The sequence below is a fragment of the Ciconia boyciana genome, chromosome 2 (assembly GCF_034638445.1).
Source record: "Ciconia boyciana chromosome 2, ASM3463844v1, whole genome shotgun sequence".
In the NCBI taxonomy this organism is placed as follows: domain Eukaryota; kingdom Metazoa; phylum Chordata; class Aves; order Ciconiiformes; family Ciconiidae; genus Ciconia; species Ciconia boyciana.
Genome location: NC_132935.1, coordinates 18,145,204 through 18,161,133, shown reverse-complemented (window position 1 = coordinate 18,161,133; position 15,930 = coordinate 18,145,204). Strand labels below are relative to the sequence as shown.

Sequence of the window (15,930 nt, the reverse complement as noted above, 5' to 3'; positions counted from 1 at the left end):
AATGCAGTTTTACAGTTATGAAGAAAAAAAAAAAAAAGATACTTAATTTACAAAATAATTCTGTACATCTCCATTAAGAGGGAGTACAGCTCTGCCAAGGGAGATCTATTGCCAGTCAACCTGAAGTAGTATTTGGATCTGCTGTTTGCCTCTCTTAAGTTGACTTAATTGTGGTGATTTTTAAAATGCACAATTTAAAATATGTCAGTTCCTTTTTTTGCATAACAATAGAAGTGGGCAGAGGTGCCATATCAGCTCAGTGTTTTTAAATATCTATGTTTTCTCTTTCACTGCCAGTATTGTAATGCTGGTCACAACCTATCAGCAAACACCTATTTTGTGTGGCTGTGTCTGCCTCAAGTCACATAATAGAAAAGCTCACACCTCCCCAACTTTGGCTTATTAAATAAACCTCTGATTTTTTTTTTCCTATGTAAAGAGAGGTTCAAATATAACTATAAAGTAAAAGGAGACTAAGAAATAAAATAATTCAAACAACTGCTTCTGTAAGTTGAAAGAGTAATGTAATCTATATGTAAATTGGAATACAGCACTTTTATTATTTATTTTTCTTCAAGAGTTGTTCTTTTCCATATTTGAAGCAGTAACTTCTATCAGACTACTAAATATATTAAATAATCTTTTAATAATTCTCAGCAAATTTTCTTACAAGCTTGGTGGCTTTAAAACATCACAGGTTGTTGCATTCCTATCATTCCTACAAATAGTTAAACTATAACTTAACAATAATTCCTAACCGAACCACTACATCCTGTAGGATTTATTTAGTGTCTTCGATAATAACTTAAACTTTGATAAATGGGTTTTAAGAAAACTTTCACTTGCAAATCAGTAAATTGACCTCTGAATAATTTTCAAATTGCCATATAGGGAAATTCTAAAGCTTTAGTAAAAAACCAGGGAATTGATTCCAGTTCTGAATAAGATCTAATTATATTAATTTAAAATGTAATTAAAGCTTGCATTTGTAAACAGGAATCTATACCACAATGAAATAAAATAAATACACCAGCAATAGTAGTAAGGCAACAAAGTGAATGTGAAATACTATGATGCCTACTCCCCGTCTGTGAGAATGACTTACACACGTAAATCCTACTTTGCAGAAATCCTCAGGTCTCTAGTAATAACAGACTTTACATTTAATGATATGCTGAAATAAACCAAATAAACCATTTCTAGCCACCTCTAATGAATAAATAATTGTAGAGCAGTTTAAGAAGCAGAGGAAAATGACTTGGTATCATTCCTTGTTTTTTTTACTGAAACAAGCAAATAAATTCCAAGCAAAATTCACATTTAAATGTCAACATCCTTAAATGGAGTGAAAATAAGAAATTAAAGCAAAAATAAAGGTGCAATTAATGCTTAGCAACTAAAAATTAATTTAAAAATATACATAATAGTATTAAAATGGATGTCTTAATTTTATTTAAAACTTCTTTAAAACTATACTGAGTTCAGTAATCAAGCCAGAAAAAAAACCAACAGAAAATTAGTTCTGAAAGGGACTTAGTTTTGTTTCTGTAACTGAAAGAAAAAAGTCCATTCCAGGAGAATTACTGCTGTCCTACAGAGATATTTACATCATGACAGATGTAAAGAAAACCCAGCTTGAACTTGATGCTCTTTCTCCTAATCTCTCCAAGCTACTTATAACTAATAATACCCAAGGATTCAGGATTTATTTTATTTTTAAACACTGCATAAGAGTAATCCATTTCCTGCTCTGTGTGTATCACTAATAATTAACCAAAGGAAGCTATTAATAAGTTATACCAACTATTCTCAATGTCTTACCAGAACTTCCGATAAGCTGCTTCGTGATACAAATTTTCTTCATGTTAGAATTTCCCCACACATACTTTATTGCCAATTTTGTTAACTCTCCTACCATATTAAACCTTTCACATGGGCACACTGACATCTCTCCAGAGTTGACACTAATTCTACTTTATGGGCTAACTAGCTGTCCCACTGTATAATACTTCTAAGCCTATATAATTTCTATGAAGGAACAAAATTTAAAGTACTGTCACACTTCTGAAAATCTATGATTCTTTGAGTAGGAGAACTGCATTTGGATGAGGGAGGGATGTGACTCATTTGAACATGAAATTGAAATATTTTTTTTTTCTTTTGGTTGCTGACTTTGAAATATTCAAAGTAACATATACCCCTGTTCTTGAGATAGTGGGCTTTCTGTTAGGACAATAAATGAATAATATTTTGTAGTATAATTCTCAGTTTAAGTCATGTTATCTTTTTTGTGCTTCATTCAAGTTAATGGGTACTAAATAGAAACTTCTAGATGTAATTTAAATGATACAGTTATTAATTCTGTTCCAAATCTATGTTTATTTTTTAAAAATGTATTTAAGTTGCAAAGAAAGTGGTAACAGCCTACATTCTCTTGTGAGATTTGCAGAACCAGCATTTTCTTTCTAACCTTCCTAAAATAGGTGGGAGTTTTGCTAAAGATTTTGAATGAGATAGTAAATCAGCTTCAGAATTTGATCCAGAAGAGGATATTATATGTGAATTAAGGTAGTACCATTATCTTATTTTTAATATAGGAATATTCTTTCTTAAGGCCTTGCCAGCACATCTGGGTTTATGGCACTTGGGTGCTAAATGTATGGCCAAGAATAATTGTTATGAAAATATTATTTGGCTGGATGCATTTTCGTTAAAGTCATCCTGTAGCATTAATGCAAAGATAATTGATTCTTGACTGTATGAGGCCTGAATATGCCAGTGACAAGCTATTCGGAAAACAGAGGTCCATCTTTATCAGCTATTTAAAGGCCTGATCTGTTAAATGATTAATTCATAAAGACGAGCAAAGGCACAGAAAATTGTGTTAATGTTCTTCATGTCCCAATGATATTTTGAAATTATATAGGGAAGGATGCTAATAGTGAACACTGTTTACATAAATATTATTTGAACTAATAGATGTAATGTTTAATTTGGGGAGGAGGGGTTATGTTTGCATTTACAGTTAGAGAACAAATAAAACTTCCTAAGCTTTCGAGGGGCTCCATTATCAACAAATTATAAATGGAAATTAATGGGCTTTTTTCTGCTAACTTATTTAACTCAGAAAATTTTAGCAAGGGAATAGTATGAAGTGAATGTATTAAATCTGTGCATTTTAATCAAACTATTTTTGAGATTTGCCACTGAAACATAAAAGGCATATGGATATGAAGATCTGTGCCTTTATAAGGAGAAGAACTAACATGAAATCAGCAGCTCAGAGCTGAGGCTGTCAACACCCTGTCAAAAATATCATTTATATCACATGCAAATAGAAGCACTAATATAAAGACAGAAAAGAGCCCATATGTTTCTCACTCATGTTTTCAGGATGATATTGCTAAAAGGATTATGATAGCAAGTGTGGAGATTCTTAAGAAACAAATTATCAAAAAGCCCCAAACATTACCTCCCTTCGAAGTCTTTGCAAAATAACCCTCAAAAACTGAATCGTGCACACAGTTCAAAGCTGGCCCACAGGTGAAACAGCAAACAAATGCAGTAAAACTGAGTCCTCCATATTTTGCAGGAGCACAGAGTACTGAGCCAAGCACAGGGGAAGGGGACCCTTAATGCCAGTTCTTTTTGGTTTGCTGACACACTGTTACCTGCCTGTTGCTGCACTGAGTGTTTAATAGAAAGAAAAGGAGAGATTGCTTCATTACAATATCAAAAATAATTCTTAAAGACATTTTTTCCACATAGGTGTAATCTCATCTGGCACATCAGCTCTCACTCTACATACTGCCAAGCACATAACCGACTACAAAAGAAAAAAAAAATCCCCACAAACAACTGATGTTCTCTTTCCATCTCAGTCCTTTTCATACTTGGTGTTCCTTTCTCTCTTGTTTTAGGTTCACTTATGGAATCTGCCTGCAGATGTTTTTGGGGCGGGGGTCTGGTTTTTTTAACATTAACAGAAAACTACTCATTAATTAGTACCATGCATAGGTACATTTTTATTTATGTTGAAATCTACTGAAAATAAAGAAAACAATCATATTATCTTTGTTCAAGCTTCAATTTTAACAAAAAATGCCTTTCCCCCAGTAAATTAGATAAGTATATTAAAAGATCTTTGACATAAAAGAATCCTTTCTACATTCAACTGATTTCAACAAAAATAAAGCGTTCACCACTAACAATGGACTATTCAGGCAAGTAGAAGAATGGCAACTCTGTTCCTTTCTGTGCAAATCTAAAGGGTTTGCTTACAGCTATCAGAGACTACAAGCAAGTTTTACAAGCAAAAGCAGAGGAAAAAAGCAGGTAGAAATGTTCTCATACTTTGAAAACCATGTATTCTTTTTCCCTGCCTCGCATATAGGCAATTTACTCTAAAAATTTTGAATTCTGGAAACATGCGCACAAACTCAGTTATTGGTACAATTACAAAGAAGGAAACAATTGTTATACAGTTTCTGAGATTAATATTAAATGGATTGGCACATAGTGACTATACAGATCTTTAATTCTTTATATGCCTTCATGAAACTTTCATGAATATTAAAACCAGATGTGGCACTATCAAGAGTAGGTTATAGCCCTGTACAAAAAAAAGTAGACATATATTTCTTATAGTTTCCAGTAAAAAGCAACCAGCCAGACAAAAAAACCAACTACAACATTAATGTAAGTAGCCAGAGCAGTTACATCAATAAGAGAAAAAGAGAATTGCATACTAAATGAAGCAAATGAAAAACAAACTATATGTTCTGAAAACTCTGTTCTATACTAGTTCAGAATTGATAAATGGGAACTCCTTCTTCTCTGCCTGGGGAGTAACAGTAAGGGCAGTGATTTATTTATGTTAAATACGCTGTTTCCCTCTAATGCTGTATTCCCAGTCCAGCTGTTTCATTGTTTCAATCACAGTGCTTGCCAGGTCTAACTTTGATGCTTGGTCAGTTAATTCATGTGGTAAGCAGCAGACCCCATGACTTGATTAAACAGCATATCAAAAGTTTAGTAGAATATTCAGTCTATTCAGACTTTCAATGGAATTTTATCTGCATAGCTCTAGTAACCTAAAATATTAGCTGATAGAAAAAGTTACACAAAGTACGATTAAGTTATTTGCCAACATTTTCACCTATCAGTTCTGAAGAACAGAGATGCATTATCCATTTCTTAAGCGAAGTCTGTAGCTAAAAGACTGAGCTTTAACTGTGAAATATTATGGCGTTGTTTCATTTGTGTTTGGGGAAAGGAAGCCCCTGTCTGGAAACTGTTGTTTAAATATCTTGGTTTCCAAATGGTGAATTCTTTACCCTCCATAGTTAAAAGGGAACTGTGTATTCACTGTACATCACTCTGCATTTTGCTGTAAGGTTGGATGATTTTTTTTTTAACTTAACTTTCTTCCATTGCCATTTTTCATTCCAGAAGACTTCATTATTCTTTACTCACCTCTGAGATTTCTTAGAGTTTGGTCAAGGCATTAATGTTTATATACATTTACAAAGTAGTGATATAAATTAGATAGGTTTACAGCATTTGTTGACTATTATTGATTAACTTAAAACTAAAGTTAAATTATAAACCTAAAGTCCTACTCCTGTAGCCAAAAGTGTATTCTCCACAGTCAGCAAAATAGGAAAATTAGGCAGTATTTTCCCTTTTTTCGTCTTCATTTTCATTCATCCCACCAGTTCTACAAAAATAAAAGGAAGTTCCTGCAAACTTATCTTCAAAGATGTTTTACTGGGATTGACATAAATCGGTCTAAGAGAATAGAGGAAAAAAATGAGGATAACCAAGACTATTTTCCTGATGTTGAAGATATTAATGCTAAAAAACGGGCATATTCCCAAGTCAGTCACACACCAAATCTTCCACTGATTCTTTTTCAGGTCCTGGAGATGAGGAGTAACCAATAATAACAGGGATCAACAGGCGACTTCAGAATTGATTCCATGAGAAAAGTTTTGGAATGTGTGACTGCTGCTTTTATTTCCTGAAACAAGACTCCTTTATCAAATGAACACATGAAAAAAGAGTCTAATAGGATTAAGACAATTTGTAAGAGCTTCATCTGAGTGATTAGGCAAGAAGAGACACGATGGGTTCCACAGATATCATTCCTTCCCACAATATTAAGGGTTGAGCGCCTCTGTCTTGCTACAATGTCAGATAGGCTGAAAAAAGTGATAATCATAATAAAGAATACTTCTTGTAGTTTTTTTTAATAGATTGGGAGGAACTTCAGCTCATTATTATAATTCAAGGCTGCTGACTTGAAAAACAAACACAAATTACTAGATATTACTTTCATCTAACACACCTGCAAAACACAGCAAATATTTCTGCCACTGACATTTACAGCTGAGTGGTGGCCTCCCTCAATTTATAATTAATTTGGCATTACGCTTAAGTTCACATTAATTGAGTAGCAATATTAAAGTAGAATTTTATTTTATAAGCCTCTGAGTTAACATTTTCTAGTTAAACATCTGTAGTGCACATGGTTGGAATAGCACTTGAGGAATCTTAAGTGCATAGATATTTTCAAAATTGTATGTGCGTTAACTGATTAAAGAAGAAAAAAAAGAAGAAAAAAGTTTGAATTGCTTTATATTCATATTCATTTATATTTATATAAAAGTTTATATTTATATAGCTGTAGCTGTCTCCCTAAGCACTATGACTTTTACACTAAGATAATAGAGTTGAATGGTTTCAACCTAAAAAGTCTTGAGGAAAATGCAGCCATATACTTTTATTGGATGGGCATAAAAAATGTGGACAGAAATATTAGGATAGTGATTTGGGTGGATAAGGATTAAAGTTCAAATCTAAGACCTGACTTCAAATCTTATGCTAATGTTGGTTAATTTAAAGATCTTACCATAACTTCACTAATTTTTCTGCTTCATTAAGGAATTCCAAAACTGTTACAATGACATACCTGCATACATCATCTGGATGTTCTAATGTTAACTTGAATAACTGGGATTTTTTGTTTGTTTTTTCCCACGCTATTTATATATTAATAAATACTAAGCATCTTTCAAATTAAATCTTTCTGTATTAATTAATGTAAAAATTAGAAGATATCTACTTGGTTCTGAAGTACGCAGTAAGGCCAAAATAAAATAAACATACCTGTGTATGCTGGGTATCTAGTAGCTTTTGCTTTATTTTGTTTTGCTTGCATTTTGTTTTAAGAAGAACGTAATACTTATTTTTATTTAAAGCCATTTTATTTATTTTTTTTCTTCTTGCTGCTTGATTTCACCTTACATTAGTTGTTTAGGTCTGGTTATGCCTTAGGTATAATTAACCCCTTTTTGGAAGTGCCTATGTCTGACAAGTAATGACAGAAATCCTAACCTAATGCTCAGATGGTTAAAGTTAGATGAGATAAACCCCAGTCTGAATCATAGTTGTTTCTTAGAAATGTATGTCTCCATAATCCTTCTCATTTTAATGACTACATGGCAGAATATGGCAGAAAAACTTTTTTTTTAATCAAACATGATTGGCATGGTACCTCTTGTTCCTTTGATTTCTGGCAGGCAAGTTTAATTAAAATGAGTATTCTGAAAAATTAGGCAATTATTTAATCCTTTTTATGGATATCTTATTGCATTGAGATGGTATGTGCTAAAAGACACTCACCCTGATTATCATCAGCTTTAAATGTGCAGTTGGCTAAGCAATATATGCATCTGGAAATGTGTATTTTAGGGAATACAGTAATAAGATCTATGAACAAATCGAAGTAAATGCTACTGAATTTATAGGGTGAAATTGCTTTATAAAACTCTGGAAGGTTCTAGTATCCTATTTTTCCCTTTATTATTTCTTTGTTTAATGCAAAAATTCTCTTCACATGTATTGCTGTGATTATTATTTTGCAGGAGATGTTACATACCACACAAGATTAGAGTCATTTAAAGTGTAAACCTCATGTACAAAATGTAGTATGTAGACAATGTATTAAATTAAGCTTCTGGTTATAATGTTTATTATGTTTAGATCACAGCTCAAGTTATGAAGATACTGAGGAAGAAAACAATTTACAAAAGATGTAATTGATGAATATTTAACACTAAGTATAGAATACAAATACACATTAAGGCAACATCTGGTTTACAGTTTCAATCTCTTTTTTAATTATACGTGGTCAGAAAAATATATGTTTTAAGGAACGGATTATGGAAACACCTCAGGTTGTGTAATTTTTAACTTTTTAGAAATGCAACTGGTTTTGATACATATTTTATAAGAGATGCTTAATATAAACCTACCTGATACTGTACTATCACAAACAGATAAACTTCAACGGTATGAGGAACTACAAGTTTAGAAATAACAAATAAGTTACATGAATACATACCTTAAGAACATCTCCTTGGGCTAAGTGAAATGTTCTGGCAGAAATATTGATTCCTTTCCCTGCTTGTACCTGAATGCTATAAATACATTCATGGTTGTTTTCATAGTTAAGAGGATAATTGGGGGACAATAAGATTCCTTCATTATTTGTCGTGGAGGCTCCACATTCAGCTGCAAGTAAAAGAAAATGTTAAGGTATATTTTAATAGAAAACATAAATATTTTTAGTAATGGTGATAATGGGAATGTTAATGCAACCTATTTCAACATCATTAACATTTATTGATATCTAAAATCTAGTTCTAAATATATGTTCATGACAGTGATTGAAGGCTACAAGAATATTTCTAAATTGCTGCAATACTTTAATAAAAGTATGTTAAATAATATGGACAGTTATAAACATATTAATGGCACATTCCATAAATATAATGTTTTAAAGGATCTTTCTTGAATATTGTTTTGGAGGAAATATACTTGTTTTTACTTCTCCAACACAGAAATTCATAAAGACTTGAGAACTAAATGAAAGTAAAAGTACTCTAGAAGTTTATAAGTGTATATATTTATATATACATGCATGCATATAAATATACATACATGCAGATACACACATTTTCATACAGATTGATGAAAAAAGATAATTTTTCTCTAATATTAATTTACCAAAACAAACAACAGTCAATGGTATAAATTACAGTAGAAGAAGAGTTATGCTATATCTACCAGCTAAAAATAGAAAAAAATAATTTTGTTAATAAACAAGTAGAAAAATAGTAATTCCCAAGGGAAAAAAAAAAGAAAGAAAAAGGAATAAAATAGGTTTAAGATTAAGAGTTAAAAATAAAAATAAGAAAGTGTTTCCAAGTAATACTGTTATTATTCCAAAAAAGAAACTTTATAATTGAGGACTTTGGCAATTGAGTTTAATCACAAAAAAACCCCAAACATAAAAACTTATGGCAATGCTACATTAGGCAATAATAACTAATTTTCACTTACTATCATATTTTGGAGTACTTACATAATTTTAATTAAGACATTTTTAGGATTGAGGTACCAGGTATTTTAAATTAACACTGACAAACTACTACAATTCTTTCCTTCCCTTTTTATTTAGCTTGATATGTGGTCATTATAGTGCAAGGACAACAGAACTCTCTCTCTTTTTAATAGATTTAGATTAATTTTAAATTTAACTGTAACACTAAATTTTCAGGATTTATGTTTGTTTTCAGGATCACTTCAATATTATTGACATTTATTTTACCCCGTATCATGAGAATGCACCCGTTATTTTAACATGGGAAATTCATTGGTTTATAATTTCACAGAATAAGAAATCGTATTGTCTAAAACGATGTTGTTCTTCTAATGGTTTGAAAAGATGTTTAAGCAACCTATGGTATCTATTTTAAGAGCTATTATTGTTTATTAGCATTATTATAATTCCCTCACTAGACTTGTTTGGGTGAAATCCGGGTTATTTAAATATATATATTTTATATGCAAAAATATATACATTAAATTGACAAAAAAACCATTGATTAATTATTCTGCCTGTACGCAGCTAAAACAAATATTGTGCAGAAAGCCAAGTCAGACACAGATCAAAGCAGAAGAAATGCTTGATGACTACATTTAATTCGATAGCGATACGGAACAAGTACCCAAATAATTGAGGTGTCATCACTTTGTCTTAGAACAGTTGGATACACATAATCTAGGCAGAAGTGGAAAACCTTCTAGTCCACATGATCATGACTATCCTTTTATTTTATTCTCAAATAAATAGGTATTTGCTACTCTGAAGATGTATAGGTCAGTTTGAATTACAACACATAGGAGAAAGATGATTGTAATTTCAAGTTTGTGGGATATCCTTTCCCATTCCAGAGAGAGAGAAAAGTCAAAAGGCCCAAGGTATTTATGGTATTAAGTTGATTCAACAACTCTATTTTTGTCAGAACTGTAATTCAAAGCAATTTTTTAAAATCTGAACACAGCAGTGAGCCAACTGTTAGGACATTTTTAACTAATACTTGAGAACCATGCTATGTTTTCTGTTAAAAATAAGGGAATTGTTCATGTCATAAGATTTATCAATCTGATTGTACTTTTCTTAATATAGAGGAAGAATGTTGTGTTCCAAGTTGTGGATGCCCCATCATTGGAAATGTTCAAGGTCAGGTTGGATGGAGCTTTGAGCGACCTGATCTAGTGAAAGATGTCCCTGCCCACGGTAGAAGGGTGGACAAGATGACCTTCAAAGGTCCCTTCCAACCCAAACCATTCTGTGATTCTATATACAATCTCAACCCTTGTGTTAGCAGACAAGAAAGCAAGTTTAGTAACAGTAGTCTTGAAAACCAAAGTATAAAAGAATTTGTCCCATAGCATTCAGTTACATAATTACAGTTCCACAGAAGCACGCACTGCAGCCTACAACAGTAGCTTCTTTTGTACACTTCTCAGAGGGATTCTCACAAAATCAACAGTTATTCCCTTGCTTCTCTACTTGCCTCCTGTCAGTGCAAATTATGACTTTAAAAAAAAATAAACCACGAAACACCGAACACACACACACACACACACACACACACACACACACACAAACCAGCAGTATAATTCTGAATAAGTGCAGAATCAAATAGGGAAGATATGTGATTAATATTATAAGAGTTTCCAAACTATACCATAAATAGTTCTATCTGCCAATCTCCACTTCTATTTGTAAACACGAACAGACAGCTATGTTACTTAAAATTACATGGAACTTCAGGTTGCCTATGGTTGCCTTCTATTCTTTGATGCTAATATAGCATAAATCACAAAAGACCATAATATTTCTATGTGCAGTTAAGTGCTGAGTAAACAAGTGTCAGGGGAAAAAATGTTAAATGAGTTCTTAAGTTTAAAATAAATACAAATATTAAATATATATAATTTGTTTAAAGTGTTTGGAAAAGAATTTTAACAGGCGTTACAGTGAGTGACAGAAAAAAGAGACTGAAGAAGCAAACCGGATAAAATTAAGGGAAAAAGTGTAAAGGAAATATAGAAGAGAGAAAAGAAGGGACAAAACACTATTTCAGAAGGAAAAATCACAGAGGAACAGAAAGTCTATGACCATCCTTTAAAAACATGCTTAGAGCTGTTATCAGAAATTACATTTCTGCACTGCCTTAATGTTTCATTTTAGTAACATTCCTTATTCCACAGAGATGGAATTCAGGTTGTTTTAATGACAAAGTTTTTTTGTTTTTTTTTTTAAATCCACTTATTTCAGCTGAAACTTAGCACCTACCCTACACAATTTGCTTGTAGGGAGAAAAAAAAAAAGACATAGGGAAAATATTCCAACATTTAGCTATGTTTCCACAAAAACTTTAATTCAGCCTTATATAACGTACAAGGATGTAACACTAAGATTGAAGTAAATCACTGTTTCTGGACTTTACCAGAAATGTAGAATAATTTCAGTATTAGAAAGGAAAATAAACAAAAACTCCAAGAAGAATAATGAAAGGAAAATACAGATATAATGAGCTATTTATAAGAAATGACTGTTATGCTTTTAGTTATGAATGTATGTTCATTGCACATTTCCATAATAAAACAGATTAAACTATTGCTTATTAGTGTATTTAAATTCTGTAATCATGTAAAATGCCATTATTATTCTAACTGAGGAATGAAATACATCTGTTTGGGTAATTTAACCATTTGAAAACAATTCTTCAATGAATGGCTTTTTCTTTTAAAATATGCTCTATTAGGAGAATTTTGCAAGGTTTCTCACAATTCAGCTGATGAAATGTTCACCATAAATAATTATCAAACACATAAATGTGACATGCTGCTATGGATTGAAATTCAGCCATTGTTTTCTTCAAGACAATCCCTTGGAATCAAAAGATAAGAGCTACAAATAGCAGTTCTGTATTTTGAAAAGATGTTATCTCTTGGTTAGGAGACTAAGCGCATTGCAAAAGCTTGACTGGGCAAGTAAATGGAAGCATTCTAAAAAGGATTGTATGTTTAACCAACAGTGGTAGCAGACTGCAAATCAACAGCTACTTCAGAAAGTGTATCTAAATTCAGTGCTCAACAAACTGTTTCTCATAAAACTTAATCTTCAGAAGTTCTACCTCTTCAACTGATGGCAGATGTAAGAAAGAAAATAGACTCTTGTCAAAACAAGACAACAAAACAGAGGATAACAAGACAATCCTGAAAGGATTAAGTTGTAACTGAAGTATTCTTTTCTTGAATAATCTCAGTTATGAGGTCATCAAAAGTTTTCCAGGTGGTTTTGGTATCCTGACAGAGTTAAGTACAGGGAACCCTATGCTGATGAAGAAAATGAGAGGAACATTGTCTTCTTCAATCAGTAAGAATAGTGGTATTATTTACTTTTATTTTATACTGTTCCAGAAGACCAGATTTCCTTTCATAGACCCAAAAATGAATAACTGCAATTTCTTATTAAGTATGCATCTGAAGTACATGCATCTACATCAGAGCTGATCGGAACATCGAAAGATTCATCTAGCTGTCTGTGTATTAAATTTACTTTCAATATACTTGCACATACTTTCTTGGCTGTTATCTGACTGCATTGTTTATGTTGTAATGAAAGACACTATTGTCAGATTTAGGAAGGTCCTGTACTTAAGACCTACACATAATTTTACAGCAGGTTGATGTTTCTACTAAAATGGCCAAATAAGAAAGAAATAATTGTTAGAAACAATTATTTACATTATTACTATTATTTTTCGTAATTAATAGCTCCAGCTGACAAGAATGGGGACGAGTCCTATATTCTTTAAACAATATGCTCCTGTACCACAACCGACCAAAGGAGGATGGAGAAACACCATGACAAATGAGCTTCTGCATTAAGATTAACAAGGTAAAATGTATTAAACAAATACATATTCTATATTAGGAGAATTTAAAGAACCAATGTGCACAATTTGCCTTTAAACTAACTATAACTTTCTCATTAAAAAAACCCCAAACGAACAAACAAAACCCAAAACATGAAAACCCAAATCAAAACAAAACACAAAATAACCTGAGAATTGTTGGAACTTAGTGAAAATTTCCACGCAGTGAACAGGAACAGTTAAAACTTTATGTAAAATATAAGAATACATAAGAAATGTTAAGAAAGTGCTTATCACATTATAATGGCATTATAATAACAGATGGTGAGCCCTCAGTGGTTGTATTTTGCTTTGTTCAGGATATCCTATCCTTGAATAAAATAACAGAAATACAACATATTCAAAAATGACAGGAGAAATATTTAAAGGAATAAATTTACTTCTGACAAACAAAGGAAAGATTAGGATTAATTTGTTCTGAGAGGAATCAATGACTCATTTACAAGTGAATATTACAATCCTTAAACTGAGCATTCATGCTGCCAAAATATTCCATGTATTAAAAGAAAACTCATTTAAAACTAGCAAAAGAACACCTTTTCAAACCCGAAATATTCAAAACAACCTTTGCCTTAAATTTTGTTTATGCACAGAAATGGATAAAGCCATGCAGCAAGACTCTAATGGCAATACAGAATAAGATGTGCAGAGGGTAGCTAATGGCTCTCCCGCTAATTAAGGGACCTTGCAATTACTTCAGACATATCTGCAGTAGAACTTTCACTTCATTGGTTACTTAACTGTGCTTCAGTTCAACATTGAATTTATTTTTTCTCTCGTACAATATAACCTTTCAGACATTTCTATTTTTCACTCCCTAGGTATTCCCTGAAAAGCACCTGAACTCAAGCTTGGCAAAGAAGCTACGTCAGTAAACAGGAAAAAAGCTATCAACTTAGCAAAAATCTTTACCAGCAAAGATCCATATACAATATTATCTGAGAAGCATGCAATTATCATGACATAAATGAATGGATTTGCCTGTAGATTTTTTATGTTTTTTTGTCTGCTTTTCATAATTGTAAGGGGTATAGTTCCTTGGAAATCTGTATGACCAGAACATCACTGAACTTAGCTGTTTATGACATACTGAGAAAAATGGTCAGAAAATGTTATAAGGAGAAATATAAGTGGAAGTAGCATATAAGCACAAGAAAACAAGATTTTAAAGTCAGTGTCTTCCAGCTAAGGTTTAGCAGAAAGAAATTGTAGGGAATTCTAAGGAAATAAATTGTATGGCCCTGAGAAAGCCAGAGGAAAAGGCCCTACAGAGTTAGGAAGCTATGAAGAGACTAGATTATCTTCTTTACATAGACACAGAAACAATTATGGGTTATAAATTCTGACATGACAGTTATAATGAAAGGTAATGCAATCTGGCTATTGGGCAGCCTTATAAGAGAAGGAAGAAAAAAGAAAAGGAAAGTAAAAAGAAAATGGAAGAGGGCAGGGGAGAGAAAAAAGATATGAGAAATCCTGGCATAAAAGAGACGACTTTCTACATTTCACTAGAAATAGAGGTAATTCCAAGAAAGCAGCGTGTGTGCTGAATATGAACAATGCATTTGGTTATTATTTGAATAAAGCATCAAAAGGAAGCATGAAACTAAGGAATTACAGTATTATTAAAGATCTTTAATAATCTTCATTCCAGTATTGATTATCAGAAAAGTTTATTTTTATTTCATTATTTTTCCTTTACAGCAACTGTAATTGCTCTTGTTTGTTCTCGTCTGTAACACAGTTACATGGAAATTCAAACTGGCTTCTTGTAAGCTAACTATGGCACTGACAATTATAAGAGCACTAGGCAGAGACATCTGAACTCTAAATGCATCAGAATGAGTTCAGAGGCACTACAACCCTATGAAAACAACCAAACTGCATATTCACAAACTTAAGATGATACCTGTGCTCTGTATCCCAGGCTAGAGACATGCCCCTAACACAGTGTTGAAAGTATTGATTACTTAGGACTATCCAGAGCTTAGATGTATTGAAAAGGAACATTCATTTAGATACAAAAAAACAGCCAACAAAAACCAAACCAAATCGAATCAAAACAATGACAGTATGTTATCATTGTTTGTTAGTTAACTAAAACTACCATACATATGCTGGAAACACAAGTGATACAATTCACAAGTGATTACAGACATCTACCCCAAAATGAGCTGAATCATATAGTGGATGCTTAACTATATTGAGAATACATACATTTACTATAAAGGTAACTTGAAGGTATTAGGAATTATGTACAGACATATAAACAAGACATACACATGGATTTGTGTGAACCCCTACCAACCATGTAATTAGTGAACGTGGATATTTGTAATTATCATGTTCATCAGGATTTATAAATAGTGGTATTAACTCTGTAACAGTTTATCAACTTTGAAGCTATTAGTCATTTAACAGAAGCAGCTAAAGAAACAGAAATATAGAAAGACTTGTTATAAAAATTGTTCCAGCACAACATCAAGCCCTATGGAATTCAGATAATGCCATCATTTGAGCAATTCAGCTTTAAAAATTCAGTAACCAATATTTGTTAGCTATTTGAACA

The 15,930-nt window shown here is 32.1% G+C and overlaps 1 protein-coding gene across 3 annotated transcripts in view; it reads right to left on the bottom strand.

Moving 5' to 3' along the window:
- The window catches only part of CSMD3 (CUB and Sushi multiple domains 3), a 782,968-nt gene that overhangs the window by 291,519 nt on the left and 475,519 nt on the right, over positions 1-15,930 (bottom strand). For all 3 annotated transcript variants that reach the window (XM_072852006.1, XM_072852007.1, XM_072852008.1), the window contains one exon: positions 8,408-8,577. In XM_072852006.1, the coding sequence (XP_072708107.1) occupies positions 8,408-8,577 (170 nt within the window). The remainder of the gene's footprint in view (positions 1-8,407; positions 8,578-15,930) is intronic.